Source organism: Trematomus bernacchii, unplaced genomic scaffold (assembly GCF_902827165.1).
Source record: "Trematomus bernacchii unplaced genomic scaffold, fTreBer1.1, whole genome shotgun sequence".
Lineage (NCBI taxonomy): Eukaryota > Metazoa > Chordata > Actinopteri > Perciformes > Nototheniidae > Trematomus > Trematomus bernacchii.
Window position 1 is genome coordinate 867,501 of NW_022988159.1, and position 25,937 is coordinate 893,437.

Sequence of the window (25,937 nt, forward strand, 5' to 3'; positions counted from 1 at the left end):
TTGAGTTATAATTCTTGCATTTAACACTTTACATTTTTGATTCCTCACAATAACAGAAATATACCATTTAAAACAACAACAACAACAACACAGTTTCATTTACGCGTCAAAAAGGATTTCTATTAAACTTGTGAAGACGGTTTTCTGTGGCTCTGCAGGGAGCTGTATAAAGTTTGATTTACACGTCAGATTGATTCTTGAGTGCCTGATTTACAAACTGGGTGTGTGGCATTCAAAGTGGACTCTTTGTGTTTGCCTTTTAGGGAAGGTCTAACAAGAGCGATAACACTATTGGCATTAAAGTGTGCCCTAAATTTGACCCACATTAGTGAGAACATGAGGATATTTTGACCTGCGCTGCTCTTTTATAAATGCCTTTCCAAGTGTAAAACGGACTTGCTGTAATTAGTGTGCAAAATTAATGAAAATGAATACAGTAGGTGCATTGAAAGCTGCTTTTGAGTCCTTCTACCGTTTCCTAATTACAGTACATTACATGTCAGACGCTTTTATCCAAAGCGACTTACATACTCAGTACTGTGGACAATCCCCACAGGAGCAATTTGGGGTGAAGTGTCTCAGGGAGACAACGACATGCTGACTGCAGTGGGGTTTGAACCTGTGACCCCCTGACACCAACGCACAACCCACTGCGCCACACACCTCCTAATGAGTTGAGATTGACTTCAAAGCATCACTATGAGTACAGAGGGTCTAACAACAGGGATTGCATCGCGTGACGTTGATTTTGATCGGTATTTCTTACATTTAAAAGCATAAATGGATTCCCTTCTGCTTCTGGTTTTGCTCTCGCTTTCCTTCAGAGCTCTGTAGATCGTGCTGCGTCAAAATAAACCCCTTGCCCCATTGTTTACCTTGTTTGTCATGTGGCTGTGTAAGATAAGATAAAAAGTACTTTATTGATCCCAAGTTGGGAAATGTTTGTGTTTCATTGACCTTTACTTCCTGAAAGACAGCAGACAGTGTGTGAGGCTGGGCGATGTGTGTGTGATGCTGGGCGATGTGTGTGTGTGTGTGTGTGTGTGTGTGTGTGTGTGTGTGTGTGTGTGTGTGTGTGTGTGTGTGTGTGTGTGTGTGTGTGTGTGTGTGTGTGTGTGTGTGTGTGTGTGTGTGTGTGTGTGTGTGTGTGTGTGTGTGCGTGCGTGCGTGCGTGCGTGCGTGCGTGCGTGCGTGCGTGCGTGCGTGCGTGCGTGCGTGCGTGCGTGCGTGTGTGTGATGCTGGGCGATGTGTGTGTGAAGCGTTTCCTCCAGCAGGGTGCAGCTCTGGTACTCTGTAGCCTCTGTGATGAAAGCAGCCATCAGAACAACACGCAGCGTCCCACAGGGAGAGCAGGTGGAGAGCTCAGGAAATCTCTGAATTATTCACCAGTCTCAGAGGAACACTTGATGGAAAACAGAGGAGAGAAGAAGAAGTACTCTGATCCTTTAGATTCACTTCAATGATCCCAATTTGGGAACTTGTTTTGTTATAGCAGCAAGGCATTGCACATGATTTTAAAATAGGGTCAGGGTTAGTATAAGTTAGTATACACTTTACCAATTTACCAATACTACGAACAAAATAATGTAGTTAAAGGTAGGGTAGGTAAGTTTGAGAAACCGGCTCGAGATACACTTTTTGTTATATTCCATGGAATGCTCTTAACATCCCGATAGCAATGAATATCTGAAGTGCTTTGACCAAAAATCCATACAAAAATATCATCTGTGGAAGCCGTAGTACTGTAAAAAGCACGACCAATCATTTGAGCCGGCCCGGCTAAAGTAACTGGATGGCCTACCTGCCTGTCAGCCTTCCATCTGTGCACAAACTTATCTCGTGCCCTCATTGGTCATGTGCGCGTTCGTGTGTGTTGGAGGAGGGGCTCTGTAAGGAAGTGGCAGATTTTCTCCGGTTGTGTATTTTCAAATTCTAGCGCACTCGAGCTGGTTTCTCCAAAATTACCTACCCCACCTTTAATACACTGACTTTGGATAAGTAACTCATACAAACCAACTATCTTAGGAAGGTAAGGCAGTGTAAAGTGAGAATAAAATAATGGAGTTTTATGTTTGAAAAAGGTTTTATCAACTAAATGCAATAATGTTAACACACATAAGAAAACCGTAGGGCGAAAAATGTATTCACGTAAAAAAAAACACTACGATACACTTTTACGTTTTTTCCTCAATTCTTCACACACTTGTTGTTGTTTATGTTTGTTAGAGAGACAGGGACTTTTTTCCGTTTCACTTACTCTTCTATTTTCTTCTCTTTTTGTTTATTTTTTCGTATCGTTCCCAGCTGCTCTCTTGTTCTGTCTCTCTTTGTTTTTGTTTTTGTCACTGACAGTTATTTTGACTGTATTCCCGCTGTGAGTGTGCTGGACACAGGGACAGCAGGAAGGAGAAGTAACTATACAACCAACCGTGGTTTACCAGTAACTACATTTCCCCTCTGCTTTTAGTTCTGCTTTGAGTTTAGATAGTTGTGCTTTAAGGGAGAGAGGGTCTGACATACTGTGTGTGTGTGTGTGTGTGTGTGTGTGTGTGTGTGTGTGTGTGTGTGTGTGTGTGTGTGTGTGTGTGTGTGTGTGTGTGTGTGTGTGTGTGTGTGTCATTGTGTTGAAAGTGTGTGTGTGTGTGTGTGTGTGTGTGTGTGTGTGTGTGAGGATGCAATCACTTGTGTTGATAACCGTTTTTAGTTTTATTCTTTCATTTTCTTTTTAACTTTTTAGGAATATTACAATTATTTTACATGATAACATGTTGAATGTAGGGTATACTGACCCTCACTCACTCAAGTTTAATGTCTTTTTTTCCCCAGTAGTGCGGACTAGTTGACCTTTTATTGCCATTGAGTTCAAGTCAAGATCCGCTGAAGAAAGCAAGAAGAAATAAATGAGGAACAGTAGAAGGAGAAGACACTTTTTCCCACAACTGAACATTTTATGACAGACACACGCTTATTTTGAGAAGGATATACATGTGAGTTCAGAATCAGAATCAAAATACCTTTATTCGTCCCACAGAGGGGACATTAACATTTGTTACAGAAGAAAAGAGCCAAAGACAGCATTAAAGGTCCCATGTCATGGCCATTTCTACTGATCATAATTCTATCGTTGAGGTCTACTAGAATAGATTTAAATTGTGCAATGTTCCAAACTCTCATTGGTTTCTCATACAGCATCTCTGTATAGTATGTGTAATCACTCTGTGTCCTACACGGCTTGTTGGAGCTCCTGCCCCCCCCCTCCCAATGAGCCCGCTGTGCTCTGATTGGTCAGCTCGCCCACTCTGTTCTGATGAGTCCACCACCGTTACAGCGGAACATCAGATTGATTATGTGTTACAATGGCGTTAGTTAGCAACCAGGAAATGACACCAGTAATGACAAACAGATGAGAATGCTGCGTGGGGTCTGGGGGCCGTCTGGGCGGGACGTTGCGCAGCTCGCTGCTGCGAGGAGCGGACAGTGTGAGCTGGGTTCATTTCCTGATTGCTGCGTGGGGTCTGCGAGACAGCGAGACATCGCGAATGGACGCGGGAAGGGGGGGGGAGCTGAGGGGGCTGCAGCACCCCCATCTGCGAGGCTCCACTAGCAATACAAAATGTATATATATATATATATATATATATATATATATATATATATTGCACATATTTCACATAGTTGTTGCTCTAATGCCAGGTTAATGTCATTTAGACTCTATGCATTACATTAATGCACACAATGTTGACAATATCTGTTTTTTTTTACTGCACATATTTTACAATTTATTCCATTCTATTTCAATGTAAATGCTTTTTTATTTTACTATATGTTTTCTTATTTTCTTTTTAATGTTATTATAGTGTTTTTTTATTTTTGTTTTACTTTTATGTATGCACCACGACATCAAGTCAAATTCCTCGTACGTGTCAACCTACCTTGTGATAAACCTGTTTCTGATTCTGCTTCTGATGTATTTCCCCCGCAGTGTGGACCTGCTGACCTTCAAGTGACAGAAACCAGGAGCAGAAGAAAGAGTAAACTCAGCAGGAGAAGGACCTTTTTTCCTCACCCTTCGTCTTCCTCCACCTTCCTCTCTGCGCTGCATCGTCTCCACAGCTTCAGCAGGATGAAGCTGAAGGAGGACCTGAGCCCCGTGCTGCTGCTGCTCTTCCACTTCGCGGTCTGGATCTACTCCTTCCTCTCCTTCCTGCCCTCAGTCTTCCTCAGCTGGATGTCCACGCTCGATAATGATGATGGTGTTCGCTACGGCTCAGAGGAAGACAGAGCCAAGAGGATGAAGGCCTGCTCGGAGCCGGGATGTCCCGAGGGCCCCTATCGAGCCGTGAGGGCCACAAAGAGACTGGAGGCCACGCTGCGCCCGGGTGTTCAAACCCTGGATAAGATGTTCGAGTTCGCAGCCCTGAGGTTTCCACACAGACACTGCCTAGGGACCAGAGAGGTGATCAGTGAGGAGGACGAGAGGCAGGGCAATGGGAAGCTGTTCAAGAAGGTAAAGATGGGGGAGGAAATGTGATCAGAATCAGAATCAGGTTTATTACAAGGTAGGTTGACACGATACGACACAATAATACTTTAGTGGTCAGATCAAGCCTTCAGCGTGCATTTGATCTGGGATTCAGCTCTGTATGTACTGTGAGGATCGACTGCTCAAAGGATGCTTCAGTCTGACTTTATTGAATCTCCCATTAGATGGTAGCAGTTCATATTCTCGGTTCAGAACATGCTTTGGGTCCCAGAGGATGTTGTTGGACAGCCTCACCAGGTTATTATGGTATGGTATTATGGACCATACCATATGTACGAGGAATTTGACTTGGTGTTGTGGTGCAAACATACAAGTGAAACAAAAATGTAAAACACAGATAGAAAACTATTTTATTTTGTCAAGATATACACTGAGACAACACACATTTAATTCAAGTCAAAGGCAAGTTTTCTCTGTGTATTTTGGAGCAGTGATGACAGGTTTTTTGGTAGGCTGACTTTGTAAGTTAGCATCACAAGGGCTCCCTTTACAAAAAGCCAATGGGATTTTGCATTTGCTTTGCTATCCACATTCTATCATTCTAGCTCCTTAAATGCAAATACTGGTACTTGTGGGTTATCTGTCGCCACTTTTTAATAGCAGGTATCTGGCTCCTCCACATGAAGTTTTTCATTTCTCAAACTAACAAACATTAATCCTAGGGGTTAGGGTTAATTAGAGAGTCTGAAAAAAACTGAAAAAGTGGTAACAGATAACCCACAAGTACCCAAATATTTCCTGGCTCTTCATACCTCTATGACAGGGGTATCAAACTCAAATACACAGTGGGCCAAAATAAAAAAAATTGTACTAGTCGAGGGTCGGACTGGTTCAATGTTTATTGCAGAACTTATTGAAATGAACTTATTGCACATATTAAACCTGGAACTAACAAAGCTTAAATGATTGCCTATAAAAACAACATTAAATAATCAGTTGCATTCATTTCTTATGGCTCTATCTGCAGCTTCTCCAGAGTCATTTCTTATGATTAAATGTTTCCACAGGCCAACAACAGCTTCAAAAAAACTATTTCCCTCAAAGAACAAACCAAACATGCTCTGTTGTCGTGAGAGAAAAAGTGCAGAAGGAAACATCCATGTAAACTCAGTGTGCTGCTCTGTGATGCTAGTTCAAGCCAGATACTTGGCATCTCATCTTGGGTGCAAGTTCATCAATGTTTGGGCTCAGGCTCTGACCTGAGGAAACCCTCAGGATTGAGTGAAGGTGTGCGTGCAATATACCGGCGGGCCAGATCTAATAGTAATTAGAAATTATCCTGCGGGCCGAAATTAAATTATTTTGCTAATATTGCAAGACATTTGTAAGACTGTAGGAACCAGTGATTCACTGTATTTTCTTTTACAATTTTCTGCCTTTTTCTTTTAGACAAAACAACTAATTAATTAACCCCAAAACTATTTCTTATTTGTTGACTACCTGAAAGTTATTTCAGACCTCAGTGTTAAAGTGGCAGAGCTCTATATTATAACTATTAGAACAGTGTTTCCTGTGTGTTTTGGAGCGTGCACCGTGGACTTTTACAGTTACAGTACCTCTGAATTACTCTAATCCCCACAGCCTGATGCTGTTAATCCTTTTAAACCTCACTGTTGAAAGTTTTAATGCTGCAGGAGAACGAGTTTAAGCTCCTGTTGTTCCCTGAAAATGGAAATCAGTTCTGTCCAGTCATCATTATAGTGTGTTTCTGAGTGGACTGACACATATTCACCACCAGGAGCCAGTATAACCCCACTCACACACACACTCACACACACACACACACACACGCACAAACAGAGGATGGTTTTGGTGTTTCCATGCTACTTTACACTTCCACTCCAATTCATTTGAAAGGAAAATATTGTATTTTTACTCCAATACATTTCGTTTATAACTTTAGTTCTTTTCAGATTAAGAATGTGCATTAAAACATGAGATATACTTTCAATATAATGCATCTTTGGGTTAGGGTTAGGGAAACCAATGAAATAGCTGAACAAAAAAGTCAAATGTTTTCGAATATATTACAAAAATGTCCAAATGAAGTCCTGAATATCAATATTGTGTGTATCAAAACAGTACAATTCTAACTAAAGCAACAATCTGATAATGACATATAAATCGGAATACTTCACCAGTTCTGCATAACAAATAAAGTGAAATAACTGTTTGAGGTACGAACAAGTAAAATTATCCAACAAAAAATGTGCAACAAAAAGATCAAGTAACTTGTGTAACAGGACTTTAATTGTGTACATTAGTCAAATGCTACCTGATGCTGCATTATTTAAAGTCTAATAATGTCATAAATATAATTATGTTTAAGCTAGTGAAATAACAGTTTGAGGTTCAAAAAGGTCACATATTTCAACATTTAAGAAAGAATGTTTGAGTCGGTTGCCTTGAGTCGGTTGAACTCTTTAGTTCATGAGAACTAAAGAGTTCTCATGAACTAAGTTCTCATGAACTACCTTGGTTGCTGATTGGCTAATGGTGACACAAGCCAAAACATCGTTATGACATCATAAAGTGGCCAAAATCTGATCAGCTCATTTTCAGACAGGTTTTTATATAAATGGATCAGGACAAAAAGAGAGAGAATCTTTGTTCCTGAAACTTTCAGAGTCTCTTTACACAGAGGGGACACATGTTGATGTAGAAGAGACATGAAGAAGAGGGGACACATGTTGATGTAGAAGAGACATGAAGAAGAGGGGACACATGTTGATGTAGAAGAGACATGAAGAAGAGGGGACACATGTTGATGTAGAAGAGACATGAAGAAGAGGGGACACATGTTGATGTAGAAGAGACATGAAGAAGAGGGGACACATGTTGATGTAGAAGAGACATGAAGAAGAGGGGACACATGTTGATGAAGAAGAGACATGAAGAAGAGGAGACACATGTTGATGTAGAAGAGACATGAAGAAGAGGGGACACATGTTGATGTAGAAGAGACATGAAGAAGAGGGGACACATGTTGATGTAGAAGAGACATGAAGAAGAGGGGACACATGTTGATGAAGAAGAGACATGAAGAAGAGGAGACACATGTTGATGTAGAAGAGACATGAAGAAGAGGGAACACATGTTGATGTAGAAGAGACATGAAGAAGAGGGGACACATGTTGATGTGGAAGAGACATGAAGAAGAGGGGACACATGTTGATGTAGAAGAGACATGAAGAAGAGGGGACACATGTTGATGAAGAAGAGACATGAAGAAGAGGGGACACATGTTGATGTAGAAGAGACATGAAGAAGAGGGGACACATGTTGATGTAGAAGAGACATGAAGAAGAGGGGACACATGTTGATGTAGAAGAGACATGGAGAAGAGGGGACACATGTTGATGTAGAAGAGACATGAAGAAGAGGGGACACATGTTGATGTAGAAGAGACATGGAGAAGAGGGGACACATGTTGATGTAGAAGAGACATGAAGAAGAGGGGACACATGTTGATGTAGAAAAGACATGTGGATTTTGCATTATAGGTGACGTTTTTTTCATTAGAGCAATGATTGTGTATCCTAATTTAACTTTTACACCTGCAGGTGATTCTGGGAGAGTACCGCTGGCTCTCCTATCAGGATGTTTTCTCGGCGGCGTCTCAGCTCGGCAGCGGGTTAGCGTCTCTGGGTCAGCGCCAGAAAAACAACATCGCCATCTTCTGTGAGACCCGGGCCGAGTGGATCGTCGCGGCCCAGGCCTGCTTCATGCACAACTTCCCCGGTGAGTGTCTGTGAGCACAGAAAACACTCAGAGGAGGGTGGGAAATCATGTTTTTCATCATAAAAATGGCTTAAAATTATTTTTTAAAACTGCAGTACAGGTGGATCATAGTATAGGTAAGCAAGCCAAGTGTATCAATACAGCACTAGTTAATTCAAGGTGCTTCATAAAAAACACATAACAAGCATTAATACGTTATGTTTCTCCTACCACAGTTATTGTATTCATTGATGTGACGAGAGGTGACAGTGTTTGACATTTCCTGTCCATATTATTAATAATGAAGAAGTCCAGAAGACACAGGAATAAATGTATCTCAGGTAAAACAAAAAAAAACTAATGTAATTTGTATTATATGTGTAAAGAATAACACATACGTACAAAAAAAGAACAGGAAGGCATAATAAATAAAATAAAATAACAGTAATTGAAAAGCCAAGAGAATGCAAATGAAAACTAGCTAATAGAACAGGTTTTAAATACAAGAAGTGACCCTATAATGTGAGATACTAAAAGTTATCTGATTTAATAGAAGGCAGCAGCAGCACATTCAAAACTAAACACTAACATGTGGCTTTTGTCCTCAGTGGGAAATGTTAATATGATTTATTCCCGAGACAAATGACTCTGCGGTAGTCACCGTATTTATACGAAACATGACATGTGGGTGGACGCGCTTATTCAAGTGAATACTTAATATACTAAGTCTACAGGGGATTGGACAATTATTATAGTTCACTAATATGCTCTCTCAAAAAGCCACCAAAACATATCTCATCAAAACTGTCTTTTTGTTAGTCGTTCCACTGTGCAAACAATTATCAACTGAGGTCTGAGAGTTTTGAAAGAGACTGAATAAGGAACTGATATATAAAAGGAATAATGAACACTGTCAGATTAATGTTTAGTAACCCTGCTTTCAGGGGGAACAGAATCAGAAAGACATACTTGTTTAATGGTAATAGTAAATGAGTCTGTCGCATTTGAAAAACCTTTATTTCCTGCTTATTTTGGTGTAAAAGGCTCTAAATTGCATGCTAGTTATCATCACTTTCTTACATGTTGGTTTGTTCCACTTGCTGCTGGTTGTACTTGTATAGCTTGTACTTAAAATTGACATTTCATGCGAGAAAATTACAATGAAGTTCATATTGGTGGAGCAATGAACAGTTGCATTTCTTGTTTTTATGATTTTAAGACTTCCACCTTGTCTTTTTGTAGTCTCAGAAAAGAAAATCAAATATGTACCTTCACTGACATATCTTACTGATGTTCAGGTGTATATCAGTATGTAGTGTCTCTACTTTAAAGAGTCCTCTCCTGCTGATGTTCAGGTGTATATCAGTATGTAGTGTCTCTACTTTAAAGAGTCCTCTCCTGCTGATGTTCAGGTGTATATCAGTATGTAGTGTCTCTACTTTAAAGAGTCCTCTCCTGCTGATGTTCAGGTGTATATCAGTATGTAGTGTCTCTACTTTAAAGAGTCCTCTCCTGCTGATGTTCAGGTGTATATCAGTATGTAGTGTCTCTACTTTAAAGAGTCCTCTCCTGCTGATGTTCAGGTGTACATCAGTGTGTAGTGTCTCTACTTTAAAGAGTCCTCTCCTGCTGATGTTCAGGTGTATATCAGTATGTAGTGTCTCTACTTTAAAGAGTCCTCTCCGGCTGATGTTCAGGTGTATATCAGTGTGTAGTGTCTCTACTTTAAAGAGTCCTCTCCTGCTGATGTTCAGGTGTATATCAGTATGTAGTGTCTCTACTTTAAAGAGTCCTCTCCTGCTGATGTTCAGGTGTATATCAGTATAGTGTCTCTACTTTAAAGAGTCCTCTCCTGCTGATGTTCAGGTGTATATCAGTATGTAGTGTCTCTACTTTAAAGAGTCCTCTCCTGCTGATGTTCAGGTGTATATCAGTATGTAGTGTCTCTACTTTAAAGAGTCCTCTCCTGCTGATGTTCAGGTGTATATCAGTGTGTAGTGTCTCTACTTTAAAGAGTCCTCTCCTGCTGATGTTCAGGTGTATATCAGTATGTAGTGTCTCTACTTTAAAGAGTCCTCTCCTGCTGATGTTCAGGTGTATATCAGTATGTAGTGTCTCTACTTTAAAGAGTCCTCTCCTGCTGATGTTCAGGTGTATATCAGTGTGTCGTGTCTCTACTTTAAAGAGTCCTCTCCTGCTGATGTTCAGGTGTATATCAGTATGTAGTGTCTCTACTGTGACATGTCTCCGTGCTTTAATGTTCATAAAGCTCTTTATTTTTCTCATACTGCCTGCCTTCACCCTCTGTCTGAAACCAGAGCCCAGTGTGCTCTGATTGGTTAGCTGGCCGGCTCTGTTGTGATTGGTCAACCGCTTAGAAATGTCACGTACAATGTGTTTCAACGCTAGCCAATATATGGTGTGTGTGTGTGTGTGTGTGTGTGTGTGTGTGTGTGTGTGTGTGTGTGTGTGTGTGTGTGTGTGTGTGTGGGGGGGGGGGCGTGCGTGCGTGCGTGCGTGCGTGCGTGCGTGCGTGCGTGCGTGCGTGCGTGCGTGCGTGCGTGCGTGTGTGTGCATTATGGTTGCAGTGGACTTGGAGTGAACTTGTAACATGCAGCTGAGACAGAAGAAGGTCAATGTGTCCCTCCTGCCTTGCTCTTACATAAGTGTCCCATGTCTTTCTTGGTGATGGAAACACTTTCAAATACTGAGTAAAACATGACGGCTAATACTAACATGCTCTTAAAATAATAAAATGCTTCTTCTGTGAGGGGAGATGCTGCTTTTTAAGCTTATGGCACTATATCAGAAGTGTACTGTTTAAGGCTGTACAAATAATTAATTCTGTAATGTTTGTTTGACTAGACATTTTCACTGCCTACAGTATTTGTTTTGGCATAAAAATCCTACAAATACAATAATAAAAACATTAAAAAAACATAAATAATAATATATTTATAAACATAAACAAATAATCATACAGAGTTGCAATCATCTAAATAGAATAACACAATTAAATACTATAAAATAAATACAAAGATTAGATTATACACATTTAGACATTGAATAAAATCAGCAAAAAATAGACATTTTCACTGCAGTGTGTTTTTTACACAGTGAAGCATCAACACTGTAAACCAGAGAGAAAGTTGACATTTTAATTTCCTACAGCGCTTCCTGATTTACTTTAATATGTCCTGTTCCAGAGAGCACTTTCTTTACTGCGATCGTCCACAGCTGCACTTTAATCTCGTTAAATCTTCTTGATTCTCCCTGAAAGCCCCTTAATTTCCTCTGCTTCGGTATATATTATACTCCATTAAACAGACGTGATGTTAGACCAGGCTGCAAGTACGAGCCATTAAAACGTCTCTATGAAGCACCTATCTGTCTCACACAAGGACAGTGTGTGTGTGTGTGTGTGTGTGTGTGTGTGTGTGTGTGTGTGTGTGTGTGTGTGTGTGTGTGGTGTGTGTGTGTGTGTGTGTGTGTGTGAGTGTGTGTGAGTGTGAGTGTGTGTGAGTGTGAGTGTGAGTGTGAGTGTGAGTGTGAGTGTGTGTGTGTGTGTGTGTGTGTGTGAGTGTGAGTGTGAGTGTGAGTGTGAGTGAGTGAGTGAGTGAGTGAGTGAGTGAGTGAGTGAGTGAGTGAGTGAGTGAGTGAGTGAGTGAGTGAGTGAGTGAGTGAGTGAGTGAGTGCGTGAGTGAGTGAGTGTGTGTGAGTGAGTGAGTGAGTGAGTGAGTGAGTGAGTGTGAGTGAGTGTGTCAGAAGAGGGGAGAGAGTCTACGTGAGCATCTGATGTTGACAGAGGCAGCATGGAGTCAGCCAAAGGCCCCCAGTGAACTCAAAAACTTGGTGTGTGTGTTTGTGTGTGTGTACATGAAGGCAAATGTGCTTTGAGCACCAGGAAAAGCGCATTATAAATCACATGTATTATTAGGGTCTGAGACCTAGGTTGGCGAAAACCCTATTGAAATCGGTCGCACAGCGACCGATAAACCTTTGACCCCCGCAACACATGTGAAAACTCACCAAATTTTGCACGCGCGTCAGAAGTGGTGCAACTTGCGATATGTAATTGGTTCCGGAACTTTGCGTAAAAAATTGCGTAGGCCACGCCCACTTCCGTTTTTAACGTAAACTCCCCCCACTTTAACTTTCACGTAAACGAACGAAACTCGCTACGCATATCTAGGGTGCGGAGACGAACAAAAAAGCCTCTTGGAGGGGTAAAAAATAACGTACAGGAAGTCGGCCATTTATAATTTGGCGTCGAAAAAACGCGATTTATCGCGTTTCTCGTCCTCCGCGCAAAATCTATCTTCTCCCAGGGACTTTATCCGTACGACTCGAAATTCGTCGGGTAGCATCTCCAGACATGGGCAATTCAAAGTTATCACGGACGTTTTTTTCTTTCGCACGGCGCAGCCGTGATTTGGCGCCAAAGTTCGCGTTCGCTCGATGCCAGGCCCATCAAACGCCATGGAACACGATGATGTCATAACTCAAACTGACATGCTCACAACGCCACCAAACTTCACATGATGGTTAACACTGCGGCCCTGAACAGCTCTACGTCAAATGTTATGTTACTTAATATGGCGTTACCATGGCAACGAATCCCTCGCCATAAAACACGGTGTCGCTGTAACTCCAATGGACACGGTCCCATTGTCCACCAATCTTCACTTTTATATCACTGGTCCATGCCTCAACAGCTCTACTTGAAATCTGAGATCTCACCGTATGCCGTTTCCATGGCAACGCATCCCTCGCCGTAAAACACAATGTTGTCTTCAGTCAATGGAAAATGATCCAAACTGCACCAGACTTCAGATGATGGCTAATGATCCAGCCCTCAACAGCTCTACGCCAATTATGGGATGTCATAATATGCCGTTTCCATGGCAACGCATCCCTCGCCGTAAAACACAATGTTGTCATAAGTCAATGGAAAATGGTCCAAACTGCACCAGACTTCAGATGACAGTTAATGGTCCAGCCCTTAACACCTCAATATGACAAAAGTGAGTTTTCCTCAAAAGCTGTTGCCATGGCAACGTATCCCTCGCAATTAAAATACAATGTTGTCTTAAGTCAATGGAAAATAATCCAAACTGTACCAGACTTCAGATGATGGCTAATGGTCTGGCCCTCAACAGCTCTACGCCAATTATGGGATGTCATCATATGCCGTATCCATGGCAACGCATCCCTCGCCAAAAAACACAATGTTGTCTTAAGTCAATGGAAAAGGTTCCAAACTGCACCAGACTTCAGATGACAGTCCGTTTCCATGGCAACGCATCCCTCGCCATTAAACACGGTGTCGCTGTAAATCCAATGGGCACAGTCCCATCGTCCTCCAATCTTCACTTTTATATCACCGGTCCATGCCTCAACAGCTGTGCGTGAAATCTGAGATCTCACCATATGCCGTTTCCATGGCAACGCATCCCTCGCCAAAAAAACCGATGTTTCCGTTACTCCTATGAAAATCATCCAAATGGCACCAGACTTCAGATGATGGCTGATGGTCCGGCCCTCAACAGCTCTACGCCAATTATGGGATGTCATCTTATGCCGTTTCCATGGCAACGCATCCCTCGCCAAAAAACACAATGTTGTCTTAAGCAGGGGCGTCGCCTGGACCTGAAAACATTCGGGGCTTAGCCCACAGTGGCGTCGGCACTACAGTGGAATATTCTACTGCAACACTCCCCACACGCACACACACACAGTACACCCGCGACTGTTACAATGAAGGCTCGATAATCAGCTCCGCGGAAATAATCTTTTGAATAATTTGTGACCAAACCGTTTGAGACCCACTGAAATAACTTAGATTAAAGTTATGTATCTAAACACTCAGAGAGTCCTTTAGCTCACCTGAGTCTCTCAATCTGAGAGGAGAGGACTCTCCTCCAGCTTCTTGTGGAAACAGCTCCTTATGTCCATTAGTGCAGCTAGCAAACCAGATGCTAACAACACGGTCCATGCTGGCACCGGTCCCTCCCTCCCCCCCTCTCTCTCTCTCTCTCTCTCTCTCTCTCTCTCTCTCTCTCTCTCTCTCTCTCTCTCTCTCTCTCTCTCTCTCTCTCTCTCTCTCTCTCTCTCTCTGTCTCTCTCACACTAAATGCGCTATTGCCACACACACACAGAGCCGAGCTTGAATGACACAAGCACACGTTTATTTCCATGCAACTCTCTGATTGGTCTGGTGTCATGCCTCTGTTGCATTCACTGAACACGGGAAATTACAGTGCTGCCGTCCTCTCTTGTGTCATGATGAGGTTCACATAAAGCACGGTTAATGTATTATATTATTGAGGGAGAATTGTCCAGGGCTAGAGAAAAAACATTCGGGGCTAAAGCCCCGGATGCCCAGGCCAGGCGACGCCACTGGTCTTAAGTCAATGGAAAATGATCCAAACTGCACCAGACTTCAGATGATGGCTACTAGTCCGGCCCTCAACACATCAATATGACAATAGTGAGTTTTCCTCTAAAGCTGTTGCCATGGCAACGCATCCCTCGCCGTTAAGCATGATATTGCTATAACTCCTATGTAAATGGTAAAAAAGTGTTCAAACTTTACATGTGTGCTAACGGTACAGCCCTAGAGACATATATGTGTCAGTTTTGAGATTTCGTCAAATGCCGTTGCCATGGTAACAAAATGGTCGCCGTGACACACGGTTTTCTCATAACTCCAGTTACCATGGTCCAAACGGCCCAGAACTTCACAGGTTTGATAACGATGCAGCCCTCAACACATCTAGGCATATTATGGGGTGTCATCAAATGCCGTTGCCATGGCGACAGATCACTCACCATCAAACACAATGTTTATGATACTGCTGTAAATCCCATGTACGTTGTCCGATCGGCCTGAAACTTTCCACGTTTGCCAACGTTCGAGTCCTCGAGACACCTAGACACACACCTCGACGTGCAGACAACAGCCTTCGGAGCGTCGAAGACCCGCTCAACGCTGCTTGCAGCTTTAATTGTTATTATTATTAGGCGCCGCTTTCCACCTTCTTCTCCAGTAGGACTCAGATGAGGGTGTACTCTTATGTGTGGCTGTGAACATTTTTTTTTATTATGAAGGGCAGACCATCTATTTGTATTTATTTTTTAGTTTTTTTTAGAAAGGGGCAGGTCATATAAGATTTTATTCTTCTCCCTGCTCCTTTTCGCTCAATGGTGTGTAGAGACATGTTTTGTTGGCAATTATTGTACATTTGGCTATGCGTACCATGAGTGGGACAAATAAAAATGAAATGAAATATCCCAACCAATCAGCTACTGTGGTGACTTGCACAGTGGAGCTTATCATGTTTGTTAGATAATGGGCCCTGCAGTCCCGCCACTTTGGATCAACAGGGACAGTGAGGGGGCTTAAAGTCTCTTGATACAATCTTGGCCCCCATTCCCTGTTCAATAAAGCACTATAAACAAGATTGGATAACACTGTGGTCATCATCTAGAAGTTAATAATGAAAAATAATCAAACTGAGTTCTTAGAAGTCCATTCAAACACATTCGACAGCTGTAGTAGATACTGTATCAGGTCACCATTGTCTTTAAATGCTTTCACACCTCAGGGGCAGATACGCCATGATTGTATCACAATATCATAGCTAATCACATCTCTGTGGTCTTGTATCTCATAGCATCTCTAGCTCTGATGTTTAGATCTAACTTTGAAAAGGGTGATGTTAGTTTCCCCTTTTTATGTTTGCATACAGCACACAAAAACAAACAGGTTTTGGACCAAACTTCTTCACAAAGACAGAAAAAAACATTTATGTACATAGAAGATTTGGATATAAAAAGAGATTCAAGTAGAAACACAACACATATTCTGTAGTACCACCAAGGTACAAGACAGCATATGATACTTTATGAAGACTCCTGTACTTTTACTTAAGTAGGATTTTGAACACAGGAAATAATTGCTCATATTACTCATTAAAAAAAGTATCTTTGCATTGATGTTTGATACTTTTAATCACAGTAAGTCAAGGATCTGAGTACTATAACAACACAAACCATCGTAATTTAATTATTTATTTACTTTTTGTTCAATGGCAACTTTCTTTGGACATGCAGCTATCTGCAGTATTGTGATGGCTCATTTTTCTCCTTGACCTTTTTGAATATTTGAACACAAGCTTTCCCTACCTTTCCTTAGCAAAGAGTTTTAAATTGTTTAGGATTAAGACTAAAGATTTAAGAAATACTTTATAAATCCACAAGGGGAAATTACATTTGTCCCAACCCTGACCCTTTTCACTCTGTTGTTATTGACATGACATCACACACATACTTTAACCACACTCTATTCATGTTTTGGTAGCCAAGTGCATATACTGGTATGATAATTATATTCTGATTCTGATAACTGTTTGTTTTAAAAAAAAAATCACATGACTGAATGTTAACCAGGGTTTTCAGTCATTAACACTTTTGTTTAAAGCATCATATTCATTCTAAACAACTTTTTAAACTATTTATTGGAAGCTGTGGGGAACTAAAGCAGAAGACATGAGCGGAGAAGTATTTTGCGTTGGCTCTTTCCTAAACTTCAGTATTTGGTGCTCCCATATCAACTGCTGAACTGGATGGTTAACTTTCTGCTGAGAAACATTTAACCTTTGTTATAACAAAATAAACAATCCATGGAATCACACGGCTAAAAATCGATAGTTCTCTTGCAGCTGCTGTGTTGCAATAATCAGATACACTTACACAAGATACAGAATTGTTGGGACACTAACACCCATACCATACATGTCAATCTGAATTAAAAGCTTGAAATAACACAAGATAAAGATTACACAAGATGATAAGTGAAAAACAAGTTAAGGTTTAGCAGCCGAAAGAAGTGAAACTTACTTACAGAACTTTGTGTTCCAAACCAGAAGTCATCATGCCAATGGCAATGATCTTGTTTTTGACTGATTCAACATGATGTTTTGTGTCAGAGAACAACAAACATGACATGGTTCTGTTACACGTTGGTAGCTTAAATACAAATACAAATATTTGAGATTATGCAAGGGAAGGCCATGTGGCAAGACCAACCTGGTCTCACCAGAATGCGTGACTCCACCACGACTCCTTAACACCGCAGTGCGTGGTGGAGTCACGAACTTTGCTACATTTACGTGTCTGTACCACGCAAACAACCCCAATGTAAAGTGAATGAGGCTCCTTTGTCCTTAACCCTAGCCCTGAACAGCTCTACGCCAATTATGGGATGTCATCATATGCCGTAGCCATGGCGACAGATCCCTCGCCATGAAACACTGTGTTGTCCTAACTCACAGGAAAAACGTCCAAACGGCACCAGACATCAGATGATGGCTAATGGTCCGGCCCTCAACAGCTCTACGCCAATTATGGGATGTCATCTTATGCCGTTTCCATGGCAACGCATCCCTCGCCAAAAAACACAATGTTGTCTTAAGCAGGGGCGTCGCCTGGACCTGAAAACATTCGGGGCTTAGCCCACAGTGGCGGCGGCACTACAGTGGAATATTCTACTGCAACACTCCCCAGACGCACACACACACAGTACACCCGCGACTGTTACAATGAAGGCTCGATAATCAGCTCACGGCATATAGGCAGGGGTAAAGTGGTATTTTTTATGAGTGGGGGGCTCACCTCCTCTAGGGGGGGTCCGGGGGGATGCTCCCCCGGGAAGATTTTTTTTTTAAATATTGAAGTTAAATGCATCAATCTGGTGCACTTTGAGAGCAAAATGAAGAGATCTATGGATACCTCTCTCAACACCCATATGAAGCAGAACTGTAAACAGATGTACTTTTTCTTTATGGATATTTTACTAATCACTCCCCTTTTAAACTCTATTCTTGTTTTACTGCCATATAGTATTTCATAACTGTTTTTCCTTTATTCTCTTATTTTTTTATAACTATAATGATCATATGAAGGTGTGCCGCGGAAATAATCTTTTGAATAATTTGTGACCAAACCGTTTGAGACCCACTGAGATAACTTAGACTAAAGTTATGTATCTAAACACTCAGAGAGTCCTTTAGCTCACGTGAGTCTCTCAATCTGAGAGGAGAGGACTCTCCTCCAGCTTCTTGTGGAAACAGCTCCTTATGTCCATTAGTGCAGCTAGCAAACCAGATGCTAACAACACGGCCCATGCTGGCACCGGTCCCCCCCTCCCCCTCTCTCTCTCTCTATCTCTCTCTCTCACACTAAATGCGCTATTGCCACACACACACAGAGCCGAGCTTGAATGACACAAGCACACGTTTATTTCCATGCAACTCTCTGATTGGTCTGGTGTCATGCCTCTGTTGCATTCACTGAACACGGGAAATTACAGTGCTGCCGTCCTCTCTTGTGTCATGATGAGGTTCACGTAAAGCACGGTTAATGTATTATATTATTGAGGGAGAATTGTCCGGGGCTAGAGAAAAAACATTCGGGGCTAAAGCCCCGGATGCCCAGGCCAGGCGACGCCACTGGTCTTAAGTCAATGGAAAATGATCCAAACTGCACCAGACTTCAGATGATGGCTACTAGTCCGGCCCTCAACACCTCAATATGACAATAGTGAGTTTTCCTCTAAAGCTGTTGCCATGGCAACGCATCCCTCGCCGTTAAGCATGATATTGCTATAACTCCTGTGTAAATGGTAAAAAAGTGTTCAAACTTTACATGTGTGCTAACGGTACAGCCCTAGAGACATATATGGGTCAGTTTTGAGATTTCGTCAAATGCCGTTGCCATGGTAACAAAATGGTCGCCGTGACACACGGTTTTCTCATAACTCCAGTTACCATGGTCCAAACGGCCCAGAACTTCACAGGTTTGATAACGATGCAGCCCTCAACACATCTAGGCATATTATGGGGTGTCATCAAATGCCGTTGCCATGGCGACAGATTACTCACCATCAAACACAATGTTTATGATACTGCTGTAAATCCCATGTACGTTGTCCGATCGGCCTGAAACTTTCCACGTTTGCCAACGTTCGAGTCCTCGAGACACCTAGACACACACCTCGACGTGCAGACAACAGCCTTCGGAGCGTCGAAGACCCGCTCAACGCTGCTTGCAGCTTTAATTGTTATTATTATTAGGCGCCGCTTTCCACCTTCTTCTCCAGTAGGACTCAGATGAGGGTGTACTCTTATGTGTGGCTGTGAACATTTTTTTTTATTATGAAGGGCAGACCATCTATTTGTATTTATTTTTTAGTTTTTTTTAGAAAGGGGCAGGTCATATAAGATTTTATTCTTCTCCCTGCTCCTTTTCGCTCAATGGTGTGTAGAGACATGTTTTGTTGGCAATTATTGTACATTTGGCTATGCGTACCATGAGTGGGACAAATAAAAATGAAATGAAATATCCCAACCAATCAGCTACTGTGGTGACTTGCACAGTGGAGCTTATCATGTTTGTTAGATAATGGGCCCTGCAGTCCCGCCACTTTGGATCAACAGGGACAGTGAGGGGGCTTAAAGTCTCTTGATACAATCTTGGCCCCCATTCCCTGTTCAATAAAGCACTATAAACAAGATTGGATAACACTGTGGTCATCATCTAGAAGTTAATAATGAAAAATAATCAAACTGAGTTCTTAGAAGTCCATTCAAACACATTCGACAGCTGTAGTAGATACTGTATCAGGTCACCATTGTCTTTAAATGCTTTCACACCTCAGGGGCAGATACGCCATGATTGTATCACAATATCATAGCTAATCACATCTCTGTGGTCTTGTATCTCATAGCATCTCTAGCTCTGATGTTTAGATCTAACTTTGAAAAGGGTGATGTTAGTTTCCCCTTTTTATGTTTGCATACAGCACACAAAAACAAACAGGTTTTGGACCAAACTTCTTCACAAAGACAGAAAAAAACATTTATGTACATAGAAGATTTGGATATAAAAAGAGATTCAAGTAGAAACACAACACATATTCTGTAGTACCACCAAGGTACAAGACAGCATATGATACTTTATGAAGACTCCTGTACTTTTACTTAAGTAGGATTTTGAACACAGGAAATAATTGCTCATATTACTCATTAAAAAAAGTATCTTTGCATTGATGTTTGATACTTTTAATCACAGTAAGTCAAGGATCTGAGTACTATAACAACACAAACCATCGTAATTTAATTATTTATTTACTTTTTGTTCAATGGCAACTTTCTTTGGACATGCAGCTATCTGCAGTATTGTGACGGCTCATTTTTCTCCTTGACCTTTTTGAATATTTGAACACAAGCTTTCCCTACCTTTCCTTAGCAAAGAGTTTTCAATTGTTTAGGATTAAGACTAAAGATTTAAGAAATACTTTATAAATCCACAAGGGGAAATTACATTTGTCCCAACCCTGACCCTTTTCACTCTGTTGTTATTGACATGACATCACACACATACTTTAACCACACTCTATTCATGTTTTGGTAGCCAAGTGCATATACTGGTATGATAATTATATTCTGATTCTGATAACTGTTTGTTTTAAAAAAAAAATCACATGACTGAATGTTAACCAGGGTTTTCAGTCATTAACACTTTGGTTTAAAGCATCATACTCATTCTAAACAACTTTTTTAACCATTTATTGGAAGCTGTGGGGAATTAAAGCAGAAGACATAAGCGGAGAAGAATTTTGCGTTGGCTCTTTCCTGAACTTCAGTTTTTGGTGCTCCCATATCAACTGCTGAACTGGATGGTTAACTTTCTGCTGAGAAACATTTAACCTTTGTTATAACAAAATAAACAATCCATGGAATCACACGGCTAAAAATCGATAGTTCTCTTGCAGCTGCTGTGTTGCAATAATCAGATACACTTACACAAGATACAGAATTGTTGGGACACTAACACCCATACCATACATGTCAATCTGAATTAAAAGCTTGAAATAACACAAGATAAAGATTACACAAGATGATAAGTGAAAAACAAGTTAAGGTTTAGCAGCCAAAAGAAGTGAAACTTACTTACAGAACTTTGTGTTCCAAACCAGAAGTCATCATGCCAATGGCAATGATCTTGTTTTTGACTGATTCAACATGATGTTTTGTGTCAGAGAACAACAAACATGACATGGTTCTGTTACACGTTGGTAGCTTAAATACAAATACAAAATATTTGAGATTATGCAAGGGAAGGCCATGTGGCAAGACCAACCTGGTCTCACCAGAATGCGTGACTCCACCACGACTCCTTAACACCGCAGTGCGTGGTGGAGTCACGAACTTTGCTACATTTACGTGTCTGCACCACGCAAACAACCCCAATGTAAAGTGAATGAGGCTCCTTTGTCCTTAACCCTAGCCCTGAACAGCTCTACGCCAATTATGGGATGTCATCATATGCCGTAGCCATGGCGACAGATCCCTCGCCATGAAACACTGTGTTGTCCTAACTCACTGGAAAAACGTCCAAACGGCACCAGACATCAGATGATGGCTAATGGTCCGGCCCTCAACAGCTCTACGCCAATTATGGGATGTCATCTTATGCCGTTTCCATGGCAACGCATCCCTCGCCAAAAAACACAATGTTGTCTTAAGCAGGGGCGTCGCCTGGACCTGAAAACATTCGGGGCTTAGCCCACAGTGGCGGCGGCACTACAGTGGAATATTCTACTACAACACTCCCCAGACGCACACACACACAGTACACCCGCGACTGTTACAATGAAGGCTCGATAATCAGCTCACGGCATATAGGCAGGGGTAAAGTGGTATTTTTTATGAGTGGGGGGCTCACCTCCTCTAGGGGGGTCCGGGGGGATGCTCCCCCGGGAAGATTTTTTTTTAAATATTGAAGTTAAATGCATCAATCTGGTGGACTTTGAGAGCAAAATGAAGAGATCTATGGATACCTCTCTCAACACCCATATGAAGCTGAACTGTAAACAGATGTACTTTTTCTTTATGGATATTTTACTAATCACTCCCCTTTTAAACTCTATTCTTGTTTTACTGCCATATAGTATTTCATAACTGTTTTTCCTTTATTCTCTTATTTTTTTCATAACTATAATGATCATATGAAGGTGTGCCGCGGAAATAATCTTTTGAATAATTTGTGACCAAACCGTTTGAGACCCACTGAGATAACTTAGACTAAAGTTATGTATCTAAACACTCAGAGAGTCCTTTAGCTCACCTGAGTCTCTCAATCTGAGAGGAGAGGACTCTCCTCCAGCTTCTTGTGGAAACAGCTCCTTATGTCCATTAGTGCAGCTAGCAAACCAGATGCTAACAACACGGCCCATGCTGGCACCGGTCCCCCCCTCCCCCTCTCTCTCTCTCTCTCTCTCTCTCTCACACTAAATGCGCTATTGCCACACACACACAGAGCCGAGCTTGAATGACACAAGCACACGTTTATTTCCATGCAACTCTCTGATTGGTCTGGTGTCATGCCTCTGTTGCATTCACTGAACACGGGAAATTACAGTGCTGCCGTCCTCTCTTGTGTCATGATGAGGTTCACGTAAAGCACGGTTAATGTATTATATTATTGAGGGAGAATTGTCCGGGGCTAGAGAAAAAACATTCGGGGCTAAAGCCCCGGATGCCCAGGCCAGGCGACGCCACTGGTCTTAAGTCAATGGAAAATGATCCAAACTGCACCAGACTTCAGATGATGGCTACTAGTCCGGCCCTCAACACCTCAATATGACAATAGTGAGTTTTCCTCTAAAGCTGTTGCCATGGCAACGCATCCCTCGCTGTTAAGCATGATATTGCTATAACTCCTGTGTAAATGGTAAAAAAGTGTTCAAACTTTACATGTGTGCTAACGGTACAGCCCTAAAGACATATATGTGTCAGTTTTGAGATTTCGTCAAATGCCGTTGCCATGGTAACAAAATGGTCGCCGTGAAACACGGTTTTCTCATAACTCCAGTTAACATGGTCCAAACGGCCCAGAACTTCACAGGTTTGATAACGATGCAGCCCTCAACACATCTAGGCATATTATGGGGTGTCATCAAATGCCGTTGCCATGGCGACAGATCACTCGCCATCAAGCACAATGTTTATGATACTGCTGTAAATCCCATGTACGTTGTCCGATCGGCCTGAAACTTTCCACGTTTGCCAACGTTCGAGTCCTCGAGACACCTAGACACACGCCTCGACGTGCGGACAACAGCCTGCGGAGCGTCGAAGACCCGCTCAACGCTGCTTGCAGCTTTAATATTATTATTATTATTATTATTATTATTATTATTATCATTTGAGAGTTCTGTGCACTTGTCCCCAGTGTTAGAAACCTTTAAAATGACCTTAATTCATTGTTTTTTTTCTCCCCTTTTTATTGTCACACCTTTCTTTTTGCACTCTTCATTGTGTCATGCCCATTTCAACTTGCACAAGAAACACAACTCGCAAAAGATTGCAATGCTGCATACAGGGATTTTGAGTTGGTTCAATGTGTTCGACAGAAAAGATTGCAGAAGAGATTTTCCTTTTTTTTTTTATTAAACAAGCAGGTTATTCTTTTATTCTGTCCAGTCTTACATTGAAAGCAACAGAAAGAAACCACTTATATAGCATGTATAGCTGACACAAAAATGTGGTTTCCTTGACCTTCATCTTGAAAAGTCAACACACAATAAAATGATGATTCAAAACATTTTATGCAGCCTTAGCGGGAAATCTTCTGTATTAAAATGTATTTTAGTTTGTGAGCATGTGTGTGTGTGTATGTGTGTGCATGTGTGAGCATGTGTGAGCATGTGTGTGCATGTGTGTGCATGTGTGAGCATGTGTGAGCATGTGTGTGCATGTGTTTTGAAGCTGGAACCCTATCTGGTGTTTAGATCTCACGCTGGAGGTGTCATGGCCCTCACACACACACACACACACACACACACACACACACACACACTGTGTCTGAGGCGACGAGTATCCGATCCGGCACCCGTGAGCCATGCCCACCAACTCTGCACTGAGCTCCAGAACATGAGCCAGAGGCAGGTAGCCGATGTAGGTGTCCTCCTCACTGTGTCACACACACACACACACACACACACACACACACACACACACACACACACACACACACACACACACACAGTGTCAGAGCGTCAGAGCAGGAAGTGTTGCAGCTCCATGACGCAGTAATGTGAAGTCACTAAGCCCGGTCCCATAAACTGAAGCGTGTGTGTGTGTGTGTGTGTGTGTGTGTGTGTGTGTGTGTGTGTGTGTGTGTGTGTGTGTGTGTGTGTGTGTGTGTGTGTGTGTGTGTGTGTGTGTGTGTGTGTGTGTGTGTGTGTGTGTGTGTGTGTGTGTGTGTGTGTGTGTGTGTGTGTGTGTGTGTGTGTGTGTGCTGCAGTATGAGGACGAGGGGTTATAGACCCTCCGTGGTCTTTCTTTCCTTCTATTTTGTTTCCATCCATCCTCCCGTTACCTTCCTTTACTTCTCGTTCAGTTTGTTCCTCAGTCAGTCTATTACTTGTAATTGTTGTAAATGTATTGACTTTTTTTTTACTTTTGTATTATTTTAAACATCATTTTCTAGAGGCCATTGTCTTAAAGTGACTTGGACTTGGTCAGCATTTCTTTAGTTTACCTTATAATGTATAATAATGTGTACTGATGGATAGAGCCTTGGTGTTCGGATCAGGGGGTCACAGGTTCAAACCCCACTGCAGTCAGCATGGCGTTGGGTCCCTGGGCAAGACACTTCACCCCAAACTGCTCCTGTGGGGATTGTCCACAGTATTGAGTATGTAAGTCGCTTTGGATAAAAGCATCTAACAAGTAACATGTAATGTAATGTAATGTACTAACTCTACATTACAGTCAGCAGAGGCTGTTAGATTACGTCGAGAACTGGTGTGTAAATATACTGAGGGAACAGGGCCAGTGGAATACTTGTAATAACGTATTCTTTGATGTGTGTGTGTGTGTGTGTGTGTGTGTGTGTGTGTGTGTGTGTGTGTGTGTGTGTGTGTGTGTGTGTGTGTGTGTGTGTGTGTGTGTGTGTGTGTGTGTGTGTGTGTGTGTGTGTGTGTGTGTGTGTTGCAGTGGTCACCATTTACTCCACACTGGGGGGTGCGGCCATTGCTCACGGGCTGAATGAGACTCATGTGACCCACATCTTCACCTCCAAGGAGCTCCTGGAGACCAGACTCAAGGTCAGAATACACACACACACACACGCACACACACACACACACACACACAAACACACTGATTAATACTCATAATCTGTTCTCACACATTTAACCATTATAGGAAATACAGCATTCATTAAAAGCAGTATTCAGTATTAGCAGACAGAATTTTGGGCAGATACTGTAATGCTTTTTGGAGATAATTAACCGAGGCCTTTCAGCCAACTCAAGAGAAGGCCACTACACTAACATATATTTGTATAAATGTTTGTTTACAAATGTCCTTTTTAAAAATAAGAAGCGGTCTAGGGATGAATGCTGTTCTTAAGTGCACTAAAACTATTTTTTCTCATGCATTTCTCAAGTGTTTTTTTTTTTATTATAAGGTTTAGATATTTGATGATCTATGTATTCAGTCACCATAGACCGAGACAACACAGACAATAACAGTGTTAAATAAATGTGCATTTGAAGTTCAACAACTTAACAGCAATAGACCCAAAATGGTCTTGTCCTCA

General features: G+C 41.8%; 1 protein-coding gene across 3 annotated transcripts in view; it reads left to right on the forward strand.

Moving 5' to 3' along the window:
• Window positions 1–25,937, forward strand: part of acsl3a (acyl-CoA synthetase long chain family member 3a) — a 56,502-nt gene that overhangs the window by 4,732 nt on the left and 25,833 nt on the right. For all 3 annotated transcript variants that reach the window (XM_034122241.1, XM_034122242.1, XM_034122240.1), the window contains exons 2-4: window positions 3,984–4,508; window positions 8,108–8,285; window positions 25,331–25,440. In XM_034122241.1, the coding sequence (XP_033978132.1) occupies window positions 4,125–4,508; window positions 8,108–8,285; window positions 25,331–25,440 (672 nt within the window). In that variant the 5' untranslated portion in view covers window positions 3,984–4,124. The remainder of the gene's footprint in view (window positions 1–3,983; window positions 4,509–8,107; window positions 8,286–25,330; window positions 25,441–25,937) is intronic.